Consider the following 18,303-nt stretch of genomic DNA (forward strand, 5'->3'; position numbering starts at 1 on the left):
AATTAGGCACAGTAAGACATTAACAACACTAACTAATAATAAAACAATATACTGTAACATAAGTTATGTGGATGTGGTCACTTTGTCTCTCAAAATATCTTAGTGGCCAACAGGCATACAAAAAGATGTTCAACATCATTAGCTATCAGGGAAATGCAAATCAAAACTGCAATGAGAGGGGCTGGCCCCGTGGCCGAGTGGTTAAGTTCGCGCACTCCACTGCAGGCGACCCAGTGTTTTGTTGGTTCGAATCCTGGGCGCGGACATGGCACTGCTCATCAAACCACGCTGAGGCAGCGTCCCACATACCACAACTAGAAGGACTCACAACGAAGAATATACAACTATGTACCGGGGGGCTTTGGGGAGAAAAAAGAAAAAAATAAAATCTTAAAAAAAAAAAAACTGCAATGAGATATCATCTCACTCTGGTCAGAATGGCTATAATTAACAAGACAGAAAACAACAAGTGTTGGAGAGGATGTGGAGAGAAGGGAACCATCATACACTGCTGATGGGAGTGCAAACTGGTGCAGCCATTACGGAAAACAGTAGGGGGTATCCTCAGAAAATTAAGAATAGATTTCCCATGTGATCCAGCTATTCCACTCCTGGGTATTTATCCAAAGAACATGAAAACACAAATGCATAAAGATACATGCACCCCTATGTTCATTGCAGCATTATTCACAGTAGCCAAGACTTGGAAGCAACCTAGCTGTCCATTAAGGGACCAATGGATAAAGAGGATGTGGTATATATATATATAATGGAATACTACTCAGCCACAGAAATGATGAAATCTGGCCGTTTGTGACAACATGGATGGACCTTGAAGATATTATGCTAAGTGAGATAAGTCAGAGGGAGAAAGTCAAATACCATATGATCTCACTCATAAGTAGAAGATAACAACAACAAACAAAGACATAGCCGGATATGTCACTTGTGGCCTTTCTCTTGCTGCTTTTAGGATTCTCTCTTTGTCTTTAATTTTGGACATTTTGATTATAATATGTCTTGGTGTGGGCCTCTTTGGGCTTCTCTTGTTTGGAGCTCTCTGTGCTTCCTGAACTTGCATGTCTGTTTCCTTCCTCAGGTTAGGGAAATTTTCCTCTAGTATTTCTACAAATAAATTTTCTGCCCCTTTGTCTCTCGCTTCTCCTTCTGGGACCCCTATAATCCGAATGTTAGCACGTTTGATATTGTCCCAGAGTTCCTGTACACTGTTCTCATTCTGTCTAATTCTTTTTTCTCTTTTCTGTTCTGCTTGGGTGATTCCCTCTAGTCTTTCATCTAGCTCGCTGATCCATTCTTCTGCTTCCTCTACTTTGCTATTGAATCCCTCTAGTGAATGTCTCATTTCCAGTATTGTATTCTTCATTTCTGATTGGTATTTTTTTTTATATCTTCTAGTTCTTTGCTGTTGTGCTCATGGTGTTTGTCCATTCTTCTCCACATATCTGTGAGCATCCTCATGATATTTTGCTTGAATTCTTTGTCGAGTAGGTCGCTAGTTTCTGTTTCACTTAGTTCTTTTTCTGGGGTTTTGTACTGTTCCCTTGCTTGGAAAGTATTCCTTTGCCTCCTAATTATGCCTCTTTCTCTGTGCTATTTTCCTTGTATTAGGCAAGTCAGCTATGTCTCCTGATCTTGGAGAAGTGGCCTTATGTATGAGATGCCTTATGAGGTCCAACAATGTGCTTCCCTCTCATCACCAGTCCATAAGAACCAGGAGTGACCCCTTTGTGGGCTACTTGTGTCCTTCTGCTGTGGCAGGGTTGCTCCCACTGCAGGTACACAGAGTCTAATCTTTCCTTCACTGGCCAGCTGTTTGTAAATCCAGTTTGGGGAGACTCAGCACTCTTGGCTACAAAGTCTATCAGCACACTCTTATTGCAATTGTCCTCTTAATTGGGTTGGTACCCAGTGTAGTTGGTTGCTAGGCTCAGGGGTGTACAGTTGTGACAGGCCTCAGGCCAACAAGGCTGTTGTCAGTTCTCTTAGGAGTGCAGCTGAGTGAGGCTAGCCCTTGGCATGAGGGCACTCAATTGCTTCAAGCTTTGGAAGGTGGGGCTGATCCTTTTTATGGCTATTTGTGAAGCACAAGTCTCCTGCTGCTGATAAGCCTCACCGCCCCCCCCAGGACCACATACACTGTCAACACAGTCTTGGTCCATGCACACTTCTCAACCCCCTGGAGCATACCCCAACACCGCACTGCAGAGGCCCCCACCTCTCCACCAATGCCCCCCACAGTTCACCTGGTCCTCACACAGGCCCTGCTCCACAGAGGTAGACACCTTTGCCTGCCTGTAGAGGATCAAGGCACCCAGTCAATGCAGGCTGAAAAGTAGCCTGAGGGCTTGCTATTAGGTGGGGCCAGTTGCTAGGGCAGATTACCTGCCCTGGCTGAACTGGATTAAATCTGTGCTCTAGTGGGTATGGCAGACCCCTGGGCTAACAGCCCAAGGGATGCACCTCAATGGCCCCCATTGATGTCTGTATCAGCACACCTGGACCAGCTCAGAACAATGGCCCCCACCAATGTCTCAGTCTCCAGAGAGGTCCCACCTCTCACCAAGATGCCCCCAGAGCCCACCAGGTGAGTCTCATTTCACCAAAGGACTGTCAGCCTTCTCTCTGGTGCTTTTAGGTTGCTGCAATGAGTGAGTTTGTGCGTGGGCCTTTTAAGACCTGGGTCTTTTTGGCTTTTGGCCAATAGCTCTTTTGGGGGTGTCCTCCCTGCAGTTAATAGCCAGCAAAGCCAGACAGTAAGACCCCCATCTCAGTTGGGCTGAGTCCAAAGGATGCTTATAGCAGTATCACCCCTGCTCTGGTCCTCACTCCTCCAGGGAGGGCTGCGTACCTTAGGGTGGCTCCCGCTTAGCCAGCTGAGAAGCTCCGCTGCTCCCAAAGGTGGCTTTTTTCCTCTCTGGCCAGAATTACTGCCTCTTCTGCCTTCGTCAGGACTGTCCCTTGTCGTGGGGGTTCTTTTTATCTAGTTTTCAGTTTTCAATCCAGGATAATTCTTCCAAAAATTGTTGTAACCTGGTTGTGTTCGTGGGAGGAGGCGAGTTCAACAACTGCTCACATCGCCATCTTCACGAGATCCTCAAGGACTCTCTCAATTTCTTAAAAATTGGATTGAAACTTAAATGACATCATAAGTGGATCTAATTGTCCAACTGCATCATCTCTGATTTCTTTCTTTCTCTCTGGTTACATAATTTTATTTTAACTTAGGGAAGATGATCTATAAAATAATTCCTATCAGGTTCTGAATATCGACTTCAAATTTGGCCAAATTTCTGATTATAAGTTGCTAAATCCTTTCAAATATCTTGTAAACTTTCACCAGTAGACACAGTAAATACTTCTGGAAGTACTAAACTACTCTATTAATTTTTTATTTTAGCTTTCCCTTGACCGTTTAATGGAATAATGTAGCAGTTTCCCAGAAACTTTCTCAGAGTCTCCTTGACTCTGGGAGGGGCTCATAGGGGGCCCTCCTCCACAGGTAGATATGAGAGTGACTGTAAAGCAATTAACTTAGAATTTTGTATAGTCTTTTCTTTAAGGTATTTCTTATACCTTAATTTTTTATTAACTTTTGATACAAAGCTTTCAATAAGCTATTTGGAATTTTGAAGGCTTTTCTTTTAAGTGTACTTCATAAATGATCTTATTTAATTGGAATGTTCCTTCTAATGGCCAGTGTAATTCCCATGAGACTGATGGCAGTTTGGTCAGACCCTAACTATAAATGGAATTCAACACACATTTATGTCTAACTATATTTGACAAGTGGAGTGCAACTGCATGTCTGTCTGACTATATTTTGGGGCCCCCAACTTGATGATTACTAAGCCCAGCTCTCAGGACACAAAGCAAGCTTAGTAAGATATTGCTGTTTTTTGTAAACATTTAAAACTTCTGGAAACATTAGTTTTTGAGTAAGTGTGCTGGAATGTAGCACACGACTCTTTAGAGATTAAAAGATTATATTTAATCTGTTTGTTCCTTGCTTCCCAAATCCAGTGCACAAAATGATGAGTTTTGGAAGCTCAAAGGAGCCCCAAAGTGGCCACTGTAATTTTAAGTTATCCCATGTTTCTTGATCCAAAGATCCAGCCATTTACAGTTATCTCCATACTTCTTCCATGTATCCAACTGGATTACCTGAAGGAGGCATTTCTGCTACTTAGAATAGGAGTTACCCATTTTGGCTATCTAAGACTTAAGTGATCTTTTGTCAAGTTTTCCCTTTTTGTCAAGTACTTGCAAGTAAAGGCTCCATACATATTGTACATAAAAGCCAGCCAGAGTCCACTGCGAAGCTGACTATCCATGAGATTGTGGACTTTAGAAGCTTGGTTTCTGATTTTCTTTTATTTTCGTTATAGTACAAAGTCTGAGCAATTCCTAAGGGCAGTGCAGTGGGTCAAAACTGTACTGCTTGTGAGAGTCACTTCCTAAAAGGTTATTAACAGTCTTCCATGTCTCAGTTTCTCCTGCCAACAGTCTTAAACTGCTCTCAAGTCTCAGAGCAGTAGATGACCACTGCTTATGTGTGCATCCCCAGTCGAGCCATCAATTTTTAATGTGACTCACCACTATGCAGTTCCCTATGTGACTGCTGCGCATTGCAAGGATTGACCTCAGACACTTCCACTAGATTCTCAGTGATCAGAGAATTCATTGTGGCTGGAAGCAGCAAGTGACTCTTTTCTTTAGAGCTGAACAAGTTCGGCCTCCATTTTGCTTTCAAACAACTTGTTCAAACTTTATAACTAAAATTTTCTAATTATTTTTTTTTTTTGAGAAAGATTAGCCCTGAACTAACATCTGCTACCAAGCCTCCTCTTTTTGCTGAGGAAGGCTGGCTCTGAGCTAACATCTGTGCCCATTTTCTTCTGTTTTCCCGTGGAATGCCTGCCACAGCATGGCAGCAAGTGGTGTGTAGGTCTACACTGGGGATCTGCTGGGCCATAGAAGCGGAACACGTGAACTTAACCCCTGTGCCACTGGGCTGGCCCCTAAATTTCTAGTTTTTCTAAATTTTCTAATTTTTTTTAAAAGATTTTATTTTTTCCTTTTTCTCCCCAAAGCCCCCGGTACATAGTTGTATATTCTTCGTTGTGGGTCCTTCTAGTTGTGGCATGTGGGACGCTGCCTCAGCGTCGTTTGACGAGCAGTGCCATGTCCGCGCCCAGGATTCCAACCAACGAAACACCGGGCCGCCTGCAGCGGAGCGCGCGAACTTAATCACTTGGCCACGGGGCCAGCCCCTAAATTTTCTAACTTTTAAAGTCTAATTAAAAGGTCAGCCATGTGAGTTCACTTCAGATTTCCCCCTAGATTCCCCTGAGTTAGGAAAAGTACCAGTGCACCCTTAAGACGTTAAGTCTTAAAACTGAAAACAGCTCAAATAAAAGTCAGGGCCATCAAATTAAAGAAAGAGGTTTGGATTTCAGAACTCACCAGAACAACTGAAGACAGCACTGAAGCTGGGCGGGCACACTCAGCCGGTGCTAGTAACAAGCAATGGGAAAATATAGGCATCAGATGTTCTCAGGTGGGTTTCTCTAAACTCCTGCCTGGCTCACCAAGAAATGTCAATGCAGATAATCAATAATCATTCTATAGTAAAGAAGATAGTTTTTTTTTTTTTTTGAACCAAACTGAGGACTATAGTCCTGGAGTCTCAAATTTTGCAAGGGAAGAAACACTCTGGAGAAGAGCGATTTTCGGCACAGTTATATACCATTTCAAAACAAAGATACATCAAGCATGACAGGTTACATTCCTTCAAGGGCTCAAGGAGATTTTCATTCCAGATTAGCATGTACACATTGGGTAAATGTGATCCTGGCATCATAGGAAGAGAGACATTAATTCTTAAGAGTACATTCTTTACTTTAGGGTAACAATTAAAGCAGATGTGTAATGTATGCTTGACAGTATGTATGGTTCTCTACAAGGGCTAGGTGGGAATGATGGGGAAATGGGTATAACTATTTATATGTTTTGACAAGGTTATCTTTTACCTGCTCAAAAAATAATAAATAAAAAGGATAGAGAGCAAAGAAAATAGAATAAAAACAAACAAACAACTATATTTCAAATGAATAACATGGTTAGACTGAAGGTAAAATTAAAATAACTAACCCAAGTTATTTTTGAACAAAATATTTTGTCTTTATACCCTCAAACTAGAGAAAAGAAAACTATAAAAAAATTGAGCTGCCATTAGTAGTTTTATCATCCATAGTAATATGAGTTCAGGATTCTGAAATTACTTAACATATATTCCAGGATTGAGTGAATAAGTAAAAATATTGTTGAAGATGGAAATGACTCTTCATTGTCAGGGAAAGATGTCACCTACATGGAAAAAGAGAGGCTGGAAAGAACTCTGTGGTGGCACTGGAATTGGAGGTGTCAGTTTGACCTCATGGTTTTTAAGGCATATATAAATTGGTTGAAATTTATGTATTATATATCAATATTTATACTATTCTCATTCCCCAATCTTTTCAGCCTAGTCCCAACTCACCTCCTATGCATAACCATTTCTATTAGTTTATCAGTTTTTCGTTAATACTTCCTGTGTTTCATATATATATATGTGTGTGTGTGTATATATCATATGTATGTATATATATATATATATATATATACTTACACACATATAAGTGAAGCCTTTTAAGCAATGAATATCCCTAACCAATTTTCTCTTTAAATACCATTCTTCTATAAGAAGAACCCAAGTTACTTAAAGATGGGTGATTCCAGAATCAGGGCCAGACAATACAAAGATGATTTGGGAACTTTTGCTGAGTGTGAAAATGAGGAAGTGCTCAATGAATCATGGAGACACAGCAGCCAGTTCAAAGAGGCTCCCACTGGTCAAATCTAGAATAATTTGAGCTTCCAAAAGAATAACAGCCATAATGGGCTATGACTCAGAGATTAAGTGAAAATCTATGAATTCATACTGACATAAAAAACTGATAAAAAATAAATAGTAGAGAAGAAAAACTTCCCTCTTACAGAGAACTAATACATGTAGAATGATTGATGCAATTAGAAAAATCACCGTTTGGCCACCACAGTTACAATAACTGTTTCAGGCGAGAATCACTTGATTCTTATGAAATATGATGTTATACAGAGTGGTTTTAATTTTAATAAGGAATAGCATGTTTATATAGCCTCAAAATATCTACCCAAGTTATTCTTATTAATTTCAAAGATAAAAATAGTAACTTTACAGTAGAGAAACCTGGCAGACACCATCTTAATCAATTGAACAAGATTAAAATTATGAGTGATTGGAAAAATTGATGTCGGCTGCCTTGTGATAAGATGCACTCTGGTGTACCAACCAAAGATCTAAAGGCTGAGTCTGAGATACATGCTTACCTACATAAAGCAAGCATGGTTAAATATTAACTTTGGGGGAATCTACATGAAACATATATGATAATTTTTAAAATAATTTTACTTCTCTTTAAATCTCAAATGGTTTCAAAATAAAAAGTTAAAAAAATCATTGTCCACAACTACTCAATAGGAAAATAGAATATTCTACAGTTATATCACTAAATTTAATGTTGTAATCCAGGCAGATAATTACAATCTTCCAAAATATTTTACTTGCAGGCCCCATCAGAGATAGAATATGAACTGCTGAACCATGGGCAGGACATAGGAAAGTAAATCTATGCAATGTTATCCCTGGTCTTTAAGATTTTACAATCTCTATAAGGAAACTATAGAGGTAATTTTACACTGAGGAAAGAAGCATGTATGTAGAGTTGAATATACCAGCATATTTGTCATCCACAAACTGGCACACAAATTTGTAACTAGAAAATGTTATCTATGCCAACGTGTGCTAGATAGTCTCATTTTTTCCTTTCATGTCCATTCTCCAGCCTTTCCACACTGTTTCGTGTCAGGAGTCTGACCTATATGGGCTACACCAACCAGGGTCTCTGGTCCTTTGGACTTGGCCAAGGGAAACACAAGCAAGAGTTTGAAAGGAAGAAGGAGATGTTAGGGCATTTATTCTGTTTTCCTCCCTGCTGGACCATAGGTTAATAATGACTGTCCACAGTTCCTTTCCAGGGGTCCTCTCTTGACACTAAAGTCCCACCAGGTTCTCATAACCACTCCCTCCCCTTGTGGCTGTTTGCCACTGTGTGCTGGCCCTGGAGACCTCACCATCCCTTAAAAGATTCCCTTAAATTTGCCAACACCTTTCTGAGCAATTCATTATTGCAATCTGTTTTAAAATATCCTTTGTCCCATCTGTAACCATGGGCAAAAGTAAAGGCATTGCTGGCATCAGATACCTTGCCCCTGGGACTCCAGTCTACTCGGGCTCCTGGACCTGCAGCTCTCCAAAGGACAGTAAAAACTTGGCCAATTAACCTACACTGGCTCCTCCGTGAACCAGAAGTCTTGGGACTTTGTTTCTGTCCTCTTGTTTGTATTTAAAATGTTGTCTTTTTGCTCATTGCTCCAGATTTGGTTACAAAACATGAACATCTGTAGAAGTGCTGAGGCCACAGATATTTCATCTTTTTGTATGGATACCGAATCTAAAGAGAAGCTGAGAATTTAGGTAACAGTCTGGAGCAGAAGTTGTCTGAACTCACCAAGGAAAAGCACAGGTCAGAGGGGGCTAGAAATTTACACTTGGTGATGGATCTGCCTGTGTGCTTGTGGGTTTGTGTGCCTTTGCATTCATGGGTGTAGTTTGTGTGCATGTCTGTGTATGCTTGTGTTTGCATTGTATGATAGTTGTGCATGTGTGTGTGTATGTGTGTTTGTGTACTATGTATCTGACTCATGGTCTGATTCTTTCTTGAGTTATACTCAATCTAGGCTCTGTTTTAGTGCAAGTAGACCAATTTATCAGCCTCACAAAGTGTTTTTAGCAACCCCTGATTCATGCCTGTGGTATTAAATACTTGCATCACAGCTGAGCAGATGAGAGCTCAGGCTCGGGAGTGAGATTGTTGTTTCCACCATGGAGAAGAACATGCCCTACCTCATCAAAGAACCTAGGACAGAGAGGGCTCAAACCTCCACTCAGCAGTGTGTGCTAGTGAATGTGTGAGCTGTTTTTGTGGGTGTCACACTTGTGCGTGAGAGTGGGAATGTGTATTGTTTGCTTTTTCCTGTGTGTATGTTACCATGTGTATGTTATGACCTGCCTGAGTTGGTGGTAGTTTAATGACTGTGCCTGTGTGAATAGGCTTAACTGTCTTATGCTAATTGCCTTCCCAAGGAAGGGTATAGGTCAGAAGGGGCAGACTCATACCTCTCAGTAATGAGAGTGTGTATGCTGCTTGTTGTAGGGAGTATTTGGTTGAGTGTGCATGTGCGTTTATATGTGTTTCTTGTAGGATTTTTGCATTGGGTGTGGCTTTGTGTCTTTTTGGTGATGTGTATGTATAATGATGATTTACGTATATGTGGGGAGTTGAGTGTTTACCAGGTGTGCCATGTGTCAGATGTGTTGATATTCATTGTAAGTGTGGGTGTGGGTGAATCGTGTATAATTTTGTGTTGTGTGTCTCACTTTTCATATTATTTATAACTTGTATGTATGCATATAATGTTTATGAACTGAAATACATACTGGCTCTCCTTACCTTAGGATGGGAACTGATCACAGGTGACATGAATCTTCAGATTAGCATCGATGTGTGTGTGTTTGTGTGATTTGTATGTGTGTGTGTTTGTGTGATTTGTATGTGTGTTTGGGGCTTCTTTTCCCCCATGACTCAAATATTTCCTTCAGTACTTTCCTCTGGTGCATCATTGGCTGACATAACCTATGCTCCTAGCAACTCCCTGTTTCTCCTCTGATTGCCTGCTATGATTATCATATAATGAGAGTGACTGTATCACTCAGAGTGTCTTGACCCTTCACTTAATGTCCCAGAAAAAGACAAATGAACATAATGCACTGTGAAGTTAGAGTGCAGAACCCCAGTAAATGGTGGTGAGAACTTGGGAAAATCACTTAAATCCATGGCTTCAGTTTTCAATCTATAAAATGGAAGGAATTATACTTGCTTCAAGAAGCATATAGGTCCTCAATAAGTGTTGGTTTGGATAAATGGTAATGAATGTGAGAGTCTTTTGTAAATTGTAAAATTGATCAATATAAATGAAGGGACCTATTTTCATTTAGGGACCAAAAATAAGAAAATTTTGAACTACTTTGGCTTCCTTGTAGTGCTAAAATAACACTGGATGTCTGGTGTTCCCAACCAATGATGAAGGAAGTTTCTATATGAGTGGTTGAGAGCATGCACTCTGATCACACAGACCTATTATAGAGAACTGCATGAAGTCATCAATATTTCATTATTTTTAACCTACAGAAAATGTCAATATATATAGTTTATGTGTATATACATATATGTAGGTGTGTGTAATTTATATCATTTATGTTTCTGTTCCTGAAGAGCTAAAATAGATGAAAGAATATCCATTCTTATTGCACTTGAAAAGATTTTTTAAAATCTGTGAATGTAACGCTGATGGGTGGATTTAATTAGGAAGTGTAGGTAAAGTCCTGAACCTAGAACCCAAATGTTCACCAAAATGTTCACAATTCTTATGAAAGATAGTTCGTGTAGTATTCTTGTTTGCTAGCTATTCTAGCATTGGACAGCATTTTTAAATGACCACCACTTCTGGAATAACCATGAGTTTACAGCTGTAGGTCACTGAAACTCAGCCAGATTCACTGGAGGTGTGTGACAATTCTCCAGCAACAGTGCCTTGGTTCTGGATTCTAATGTTATTTTAAAGCAGAAGCAACTGATATCAATTTGTGGTGGTCCATCTACTATTTCTGCCACAGTCAATTATTATGATTTGGCTTGGACTAGGTGTAGTGAAGTATCCCTCTATACTCATCAAGATATACATTTGCAGAGGGCAGGGACCTTGCCTTTCTTGTTCACTGCTGAATTCTCAGGCTTTGGTAGAAGTCTATGTTCAGATTCAATATTCAATAAGTAATAAGTGAATAAAACAATGAACACTCTCCTGCTTCTGTGCAATGAGGTCTCATTGGCTGCTTCTGAGTGTGATATTTTCCTGGAGCTAGACTTGGAGAGAGTGAAGATGCATGCATCAAAAGGTATTAAAAATTTATGAATATGTTTAAAAATTAATTGCTGCCCAGAGGATTAGAGTATGAGATGCATTGGTCCTGATCATCCTTTCTAGGTTCCTGAGATTCCAAAACCCTCTACATGTTCAGCATATGGAAAAGTAGTATGAGGCCTGAGAACCAGAGCAGTGTGTCTGATTTCCTCCTCCTGGGGCTCTCCATTCCACCAGAGCAGCATGTCATATTCTTCGCGCTGTTCCTGATGATGTACTTGACAATGATGCTGGGGAATCTGCTCATCATCCTGCTTATCAGGCTGGACTCTTCCCTCCATACTCCCATGTACTTCTTCCTTAGTCACTTGGCCTTCTCTGACATTTCCCTTTCATCTGTCACAATTCCAAAGATGCTCGTGAACATGCAGACTCAGGAAAAATCTATCCCCTTTGTGCAGTGCATCTCTCAAATGTGTTTCTTCTTTGTTTTTGGTTGTCTAGACAATTTCCTTCTTGCAGTAATGGCATATGACAGATATGTGGCTATCTGTCAGCCACTGCACTACACAACTCTTATGAGACAGGAGCTATGTGTCTCATTAGTAGCTGGGTCCTGGTTCTTCAGTTGTGCACATGCTCTGTTGCACACATTCCTCTTGGTCCAACTGTCCTTCTGTGCTAACAATGCCATCCCCCACTTTTACTGTGACCTCACTGTGCTCCTGAAGATGAGCTGCTCAGACATCTCCATCAATGAGCTTGTCATCTTCACTGAGGGAGGAATGCTATTCTTCTTGCCATTGGGCAGCATCTTGGTGTCATATATCTGGATTTTGGCCACCATCCTGAGGGTCCCCTCCAAGAAGAGACTCTTTAAACTATTTTCTACCTGTGGTTCCCATCTCTTTGTGGTGTTTTTATACTATGGAACAGTTGCAGGTGTTTACTTTTTCACTTCATCAGGGGGCCCCAATGGCAAAGATATAATTGCTTCAGTCATGTATACAGCTGTTACCCCCATGCTGAACCCCTTCATATATAGTCTGAGGAACAGAGATATAAAACGGGCCCTAAAAATATTTATCAATAGGCTAGCTTCTTGAAGTGGCCATCACTAAATCCTCTTATTGCAGTCATGCACAATGAGATGCACCTCCAAAAATTATTGTGTGGTTGAAAACTCCAAATAACTTTTAAATAATATGCATTCTACTCTCATGTATAGTGTTATTAACATGTTTACTGGGTCCATTTTGCTACTTGGATTTATAAATATTCTTTATTCTGGTTATTTTTTTCTACTTGTTCATCATCTCTTATGAGATATGTACATAATCTTATATAAAGCATGTGGCACAATTATGTTGTGTATTTGCCTTGTTCTCCTTTTAGATATGTCAGGTTTTTGCTTATGTATTCTTTATGCTGTATTATTTAGGATACACAGATTTAGCATCACGATCTGCTCCTGGTAGACTGATTCTTTTATGTCATGGTGTGCTGAAGTAGGCTTGCATTAGCTTCAACCTGATTGGGCACACTTATTTCCAACTCCACATTCAGTAGCATCATGTTTGTAGATTGAAATCAGCCATAATAGGAATAATCACACTATGGAAATTTGAAAATGTGACAAAGCAAGGCTTTGTAAAATAAAAAGAGAGAGTCATTTTGCATGCATTTAACAGCACACTAATGCATTTTTAATTAGGAGAAATTCCTCTTTATCTCTGCAATGGCTCCAACCTTAACATCTCATCTAATTCTTTTGATGTTAGTGTAGATAGACCAGCTTTCTTTTGGTCACTGTTTACATGGTATTTCTTTTCCATCACTTTGCTTTAAAATTCTCTATGTCCTTACATCTGTGGGGTGTCTGTTTTTAATAGTGTAAAGTTGGCTTTGGATCTTTTTAAATAGATTGAGAATCATTATTTTACTGGAGAATTTCACATATTAGCATCTAATGTCATCGTTATCTATTTGAATTTATATTTTCCATATTATTATGTTTTCTATTTGAAATATGTGGTTCATATTTCTTTTCTCTTACTCTCTTTTTATTATTTAAGTATATATTTTGTCATTTCATTCTGCATCTATTAGTTAATTACTCATAAATTATTATTATTTTATAACTCTTTTCTGTGCTTTCTGTGGAGATTCTTTCTTACTTTGTCCTTAAAATATTGCCATTGTAGTAGAATATACATGGCATGAAATTTACCATCTAACCATTTGAGGTATAAAACTCAGTGGCATTTAATACATTCATCACAACTATCTCATTCTAGGACTCCAAAACAAAACTCTATGGAACATCAATGAAATTGAGTACTTCGCAGTTGTGAAAAAATGATGACAAAGATATCTATGATTCAATATAGAGGGATTTCCAGAATATATTGTTAAATTGAAAAAAAGAACAATGTACAAAAAAGCACCCTTAGCATGCTATTTTTGTGTAAAAATTAAGGGAATAGAAATATATATGTATAGGCCCATTGAACAAAATGAAACACAAGCAGAATAAGTCAGAAACTAATAAGATTTCTTACTTACTGGAGCTGAGTGGGAATGGGGTAGAAAAGATGGGGAGATGAGTGAATTCATTGTTATAGTTTTGACTATGTTATTTCTTTTACCTACTAAAAAATGAATAGACGGTGGGGAATAAACCAAAGTAGAATGAAGTAAAACATAAAAACCTAACTATTTTGCAAATTACTACTTTAATTAGACTAAAGGGGAACATAAAGTAACCAACCTAAGTAATTCTCAAACACAAAATTTTGGCTATATATTCTCACAATAAAGAAAAACTGTAAACAAAGGTTTTGAACTTCAGCTTGTCATTTAGTGGTGTGAGTTCAGGTTCTGAAATTACTTAATAAGTCTTCTAAGATTTAGTGAATAAGTAAATATATTGTGGGGAAAAGAATCTCTGCTCACTATTAAGGTGTGATGCAAGTAACCCACAATAATTCTATAGTACAGAAGAGAGTTTTATTCCAGCCAAATTGTGGAATATAACCCGAGAGTTGCATCCTTCTCAAGGGAAGAAAGCACTCTGGAGAAGAATGATTTTCACCACAGTTATAACCATTTCGAAATAAAGATACATACATCAAACATGACAGGGTTACCTTCCTTCAAGTGTTCAAGAAGATGTTCATGACAGATTAGCATGTGCACAGCAGGTTAACATGGCCCTGATGTCATAGGAAAGGAGACATTAATTCTTCGCTTCAAAGAGTACATTCTTAACCTTAGGGTAATGATTAAAGCAGAGGTACAGTATATGTTTGACATGCTGTTAGTCAGGCTTCTTTGGTCCAAATAAAATTCAGACCAAATCAAGTTCAAACCAGAATGGCTTCTCCTTTAACTTCAGTATATAAATTTTTTCTTATCATTTCATTCTTTGAATTATTAATCTTTTGATAGAAAGCATAGATGAGCAATTATTGCCCCTCGATGCCAGGGTGGTTGTTTCCTGCCCTAGGTCCATCATGTTCCTGGAGCTGGGGTATTTTTTAATTGACCTACCTAGTAATCCACACTGGAGAGAAATAGCTAAATGTAATTGTCAATCATAGAGATACACACTGACAGGGGAAGTAATTTTATATGTTATATGTATTTTCAATTAGGTCAAATTTTCATGCAAACATTGTATGTGTGTTTTGGTAGGACTTTTTATGATTGCATTGTTTATAACACTTATAGAACAGATATAATAACAATAAAAATAAACTAATCATAGTATTTGAAGTAGCCAATATGGAGTAGGCACAGATTTAAAGAGACAAGAGAAGAAGCCAAAGAACCCGTTATGGATATCTTGGTAATTTTGTACTAATTTAAGTATTTGGTTGTCTCCTTTAACCACTATTATGTATGCTTTATGATAAGTTTGGGAAGACTGGTTTAATACAGTAACAAGATGTTCAGTTGTCACTTGTAATGATTTTTCAGGCAAGATATATTGCATTGAAAGTATATATTGTGGTGGATGTAATTCTGATTCCCAAATCATTTGATCATCAATATCAATATTAGTATAGGTTTTATTATCTTTAGGCAGTTGTATTTTACTAGCAAAGATAGTATTATACCAAATAGCAGTAAAATTATAATAAAACGTACTTTGATTACAATACAGGTCAGAAAGAATGCCAGAGGTATTTTGTAAAGCTTCCCAACAAAATTTCCCTTTACCCATCTACCATATATTTGTTTTCATGGGTGTGGTTGTTATAAGCTATGTAGAAGAAAGTTTGTGGGTCCATTGCAGTTTGGGCCATAGCCACAGGACTTGTCGGAATTCACAAATTTGAGTGGTTATAAAGGTCTAGAAAGAATTATTTGATAATAAAATCCATCTTTCCCCAGCAGGGAGAATTCTGGTAGAATTTTTTTTTAAGTTTCTATTTTTTTTCGAGGAAGATTAGCCCTGAGCTAACTACTGCCAGTCTTCCTCTTTTTGCTGAGGAAGACTGGCCCCGAGGTAATATCCATGCCCATCTTCCTCTATTTTATACGTGGTATGCCTACCACAGCATGGCTTTTGCCAAGTGGTGCCATGTCCACACCCAGGGTCTGAACTGGCGAACCCCAGGCCACCAAGAAGTGGAATGTGTGAACTTAATTGCTGCACCACCAGGCTGGCCCCATCTGGTAGAATTTTAAGTGGTCCCTATTCCTACTACTTGAACAACATCATAGGTGTAGCTTTGTTGTAAGTTAGGTACCAAAGCTTCGATTGAACACATATGTGAAATGCAGAATCCTTTAAACTGGAATCCAGGAAAGCTTCTTTATCCTGTTGATGATATACTTGAGTATAGACATTAGGAATTACAGTAGCTGGTCATACTAGCATAAGACAACAATGGATAGCAGAAGTTTGTGGAGCAACAGACACTGATCTGTCATTGACCATTTCATATGGGGTCAGTTCATGTTTCACAAAGAGGGCACTGTGAGCAGTCAGCAAGACCAAGGGCAGTACCTTAGGCCACAGGAGCCCTGTCTATAGGTATATAAAAACCTCAAGACAATTAACAGGACTAGAATCCAACATCTAAAATAGTGCAACATAATTTTTCTCTCCACAATTATCCTCTCTTTTACTAAGATAATCACAGTAAAACTTCTTTTTATATATTAAAAACTTGGCCTAATGATTTATATAAGTGAAAATAAGAATATTCACTGAGATTTTCTGAATTATAGAGGGATCAGATAGGGAGAAAAAGTAAATGTTTCATTTTTGTTCACAAATGGGTATCTCACAAAATTGTTAATAGCTTAAGTTAGGACATAGCGCCCCCTCCCCCCACCCACACCATGTCCACTCCCCTGCTGGGATCACAGCTGAAGGAAGAGGACTCAGACTACACAGTTCTCAACCCCCACTCAGTGGTGATAGGTGGTAACTGCAACCAAATAATATCAGGATGCATAAGACCTGACCCATATCTAGCAATATCAGACATTACATCAAATCTCCAGACAACAGAAAAAACGACAATCACCCAGAATTCAGTCCTGAGGACACAAAAATATGTAATCTAAATGACAACGACTTCCAAATAGCTATCACAAAAAAAAATCAACAAGGTAAAAGAGAATGTAGAGAAACAATTCAATGCGTTCAGGAGCTACTTTACAAAAGAGATTGAAACTATAAAGAAGAATCAATCAGAAATATTAGAGATGAAAGAAACAATGGAAGAAATAAAACAAAATACAGATTCCCTGAACACTAGAGTGGACATGATAGAAGAGTGTATTAGCATAATAGAAGATAGACAGGATAGAATGCTCCAGACAGAGGAGGACAGAGAACTAAGATTAAAAATAAATGAAGAAAGTCTCCAGGAAACATGCAACTCAAGGAGCAAATGTAACATAAGAATTATAGGTATTACAGAAGGATAATGGAGCAGAAAGCATGTTCAAAGAAATAATAGCAGAGAACTTCCAAACCTAGGGAAAGAGAGGGAAATCTGTGTGGAATAGGCTTCCAGATCTAGATTTGTCAATGCAAAAAAATCTACTGCAAGGCGTATAGTAGTGAAACTGGAAAAAATGAATGACAAAGAAAGAATACTAAGGTCAGCAAGGCAGAAGAAAATAACTTACAAAGGAACCCCTATCAGGCTTTCAGGAGATTTCTCTTCAGAAGCTTTACAAGGTAGGAGAGAATGGAACAAGAAATTCAAATCTTTAAAAGACAAAAATATTCAGCCAGGAATACTCTAAGCAGCAAAAATATCCTTCAGATATGAGGGAGAAATAAAAACTTTCCCAGGCAAACAAAAGTTAAGGGACTTCATAGCACAAGACACCCCCCAACAAGAAATCCTCAAGACTGCCCTCATACCTGAAAAAAAAAAAAGGGGGAGAAAGGGTCACAAGACACAGAGTATGGGGATAAATAGGTAGACAGAATCAGAATAGGATAGTAAATACTCAAGTATAGCATGAAGCTAAAGGGAAGGAAAACACCAAAAACAAAGATAATCCTGTCATTTTAATGACAAACTCACGAGATGGAATAGATATGACAAAAACGACTTAGGAGGGGAGGAGGAAAGGGACTGAATCAGCTTAGAGTAAGGAAATAAGAGGCCTCAGAAAATGGACTATCTTATACATGAGATTCTGAATACAAACCTCAGGGTAACAACTAAACAAAAGGGCAACCAGAGACACAAAGAATAAATAAGTAGAAAACAAAGAAACACATCATAAAAAACTACATAATTCAATGGGTAGACCAAAACACACAGGACAAGACACAAAGGAAATGCAGGCAAACCGGGAAATGAGTGATAAAATGAGAGCATTAAGCCTTCATATATCAATAATCACCGTAAATGTAAATGGATTGAAATCTGCAATAAAAACACACAGAGTGGTGAGATGTATTAAAGAACAAGACCCAACAATATGCTGCCTCCAGGAAACACACCTTAGCTCCAATGACAAACACAGGCTCAGAGTGAAGGGATGGAAGACGATACTCCAAGCTAATGGCAAACAAAAGAAAGCAGGTGTTGCAATACTTATATCAGACAAAGAAGACTTCAAGATAATACAGGTAAGATAAGAGGGGCGGTAAATAATCCTCAAAGGGACACTCCATCA

General features: G+C 38.7%; 1 protein-coding gene across 1 annotated transcript; it reads left to right on the forward strand.

The window, feature by feature from the left end:
* The first annotated feature begins 11,248 nt into the window (after window positions 1–11,248).
* LOC103555887 (olfactory receptor 1J4-like) lies at window positions 11,249–12,248 on the forward strand. The gene has a single exon (XM_008527701.2). It carries the CDS (start codon window positions 11,292–11,294, stop codon window positions 12,246–12,248), a length of 957 nt encoding a protein of 318 aa, XP_008525923.2. The 5' UTR covers window positions 11,249–11,291.
* Window positions 12,249–18,303: the final 6,055 nt, after the last annotated feature.

The sequence above is a fragment of the Equus przewalskii genome, chromosome 26 (assembly GCF_037783145.1).
Source record: "Equus przewalskii isolate Varuska chromosome 26, EquPr2, whole genome shotgun sequence".
Classification (NCBI taxonomy): domain Eukaryota; kingdom Metazoa; phylum Chordata; class Mammalia; order Perissodactyla; family Equidae; genus Equus; species Equus przewalskii.

Coding starts and splice junctions, on each gene's coding strand:
- LOC103555887 (XM_008527701.2), top strand. CDS start 11,292: ATGTTCAGCATATGGAAAAGTAGTATGAGGCCTGAGAACCAGAGCAGT.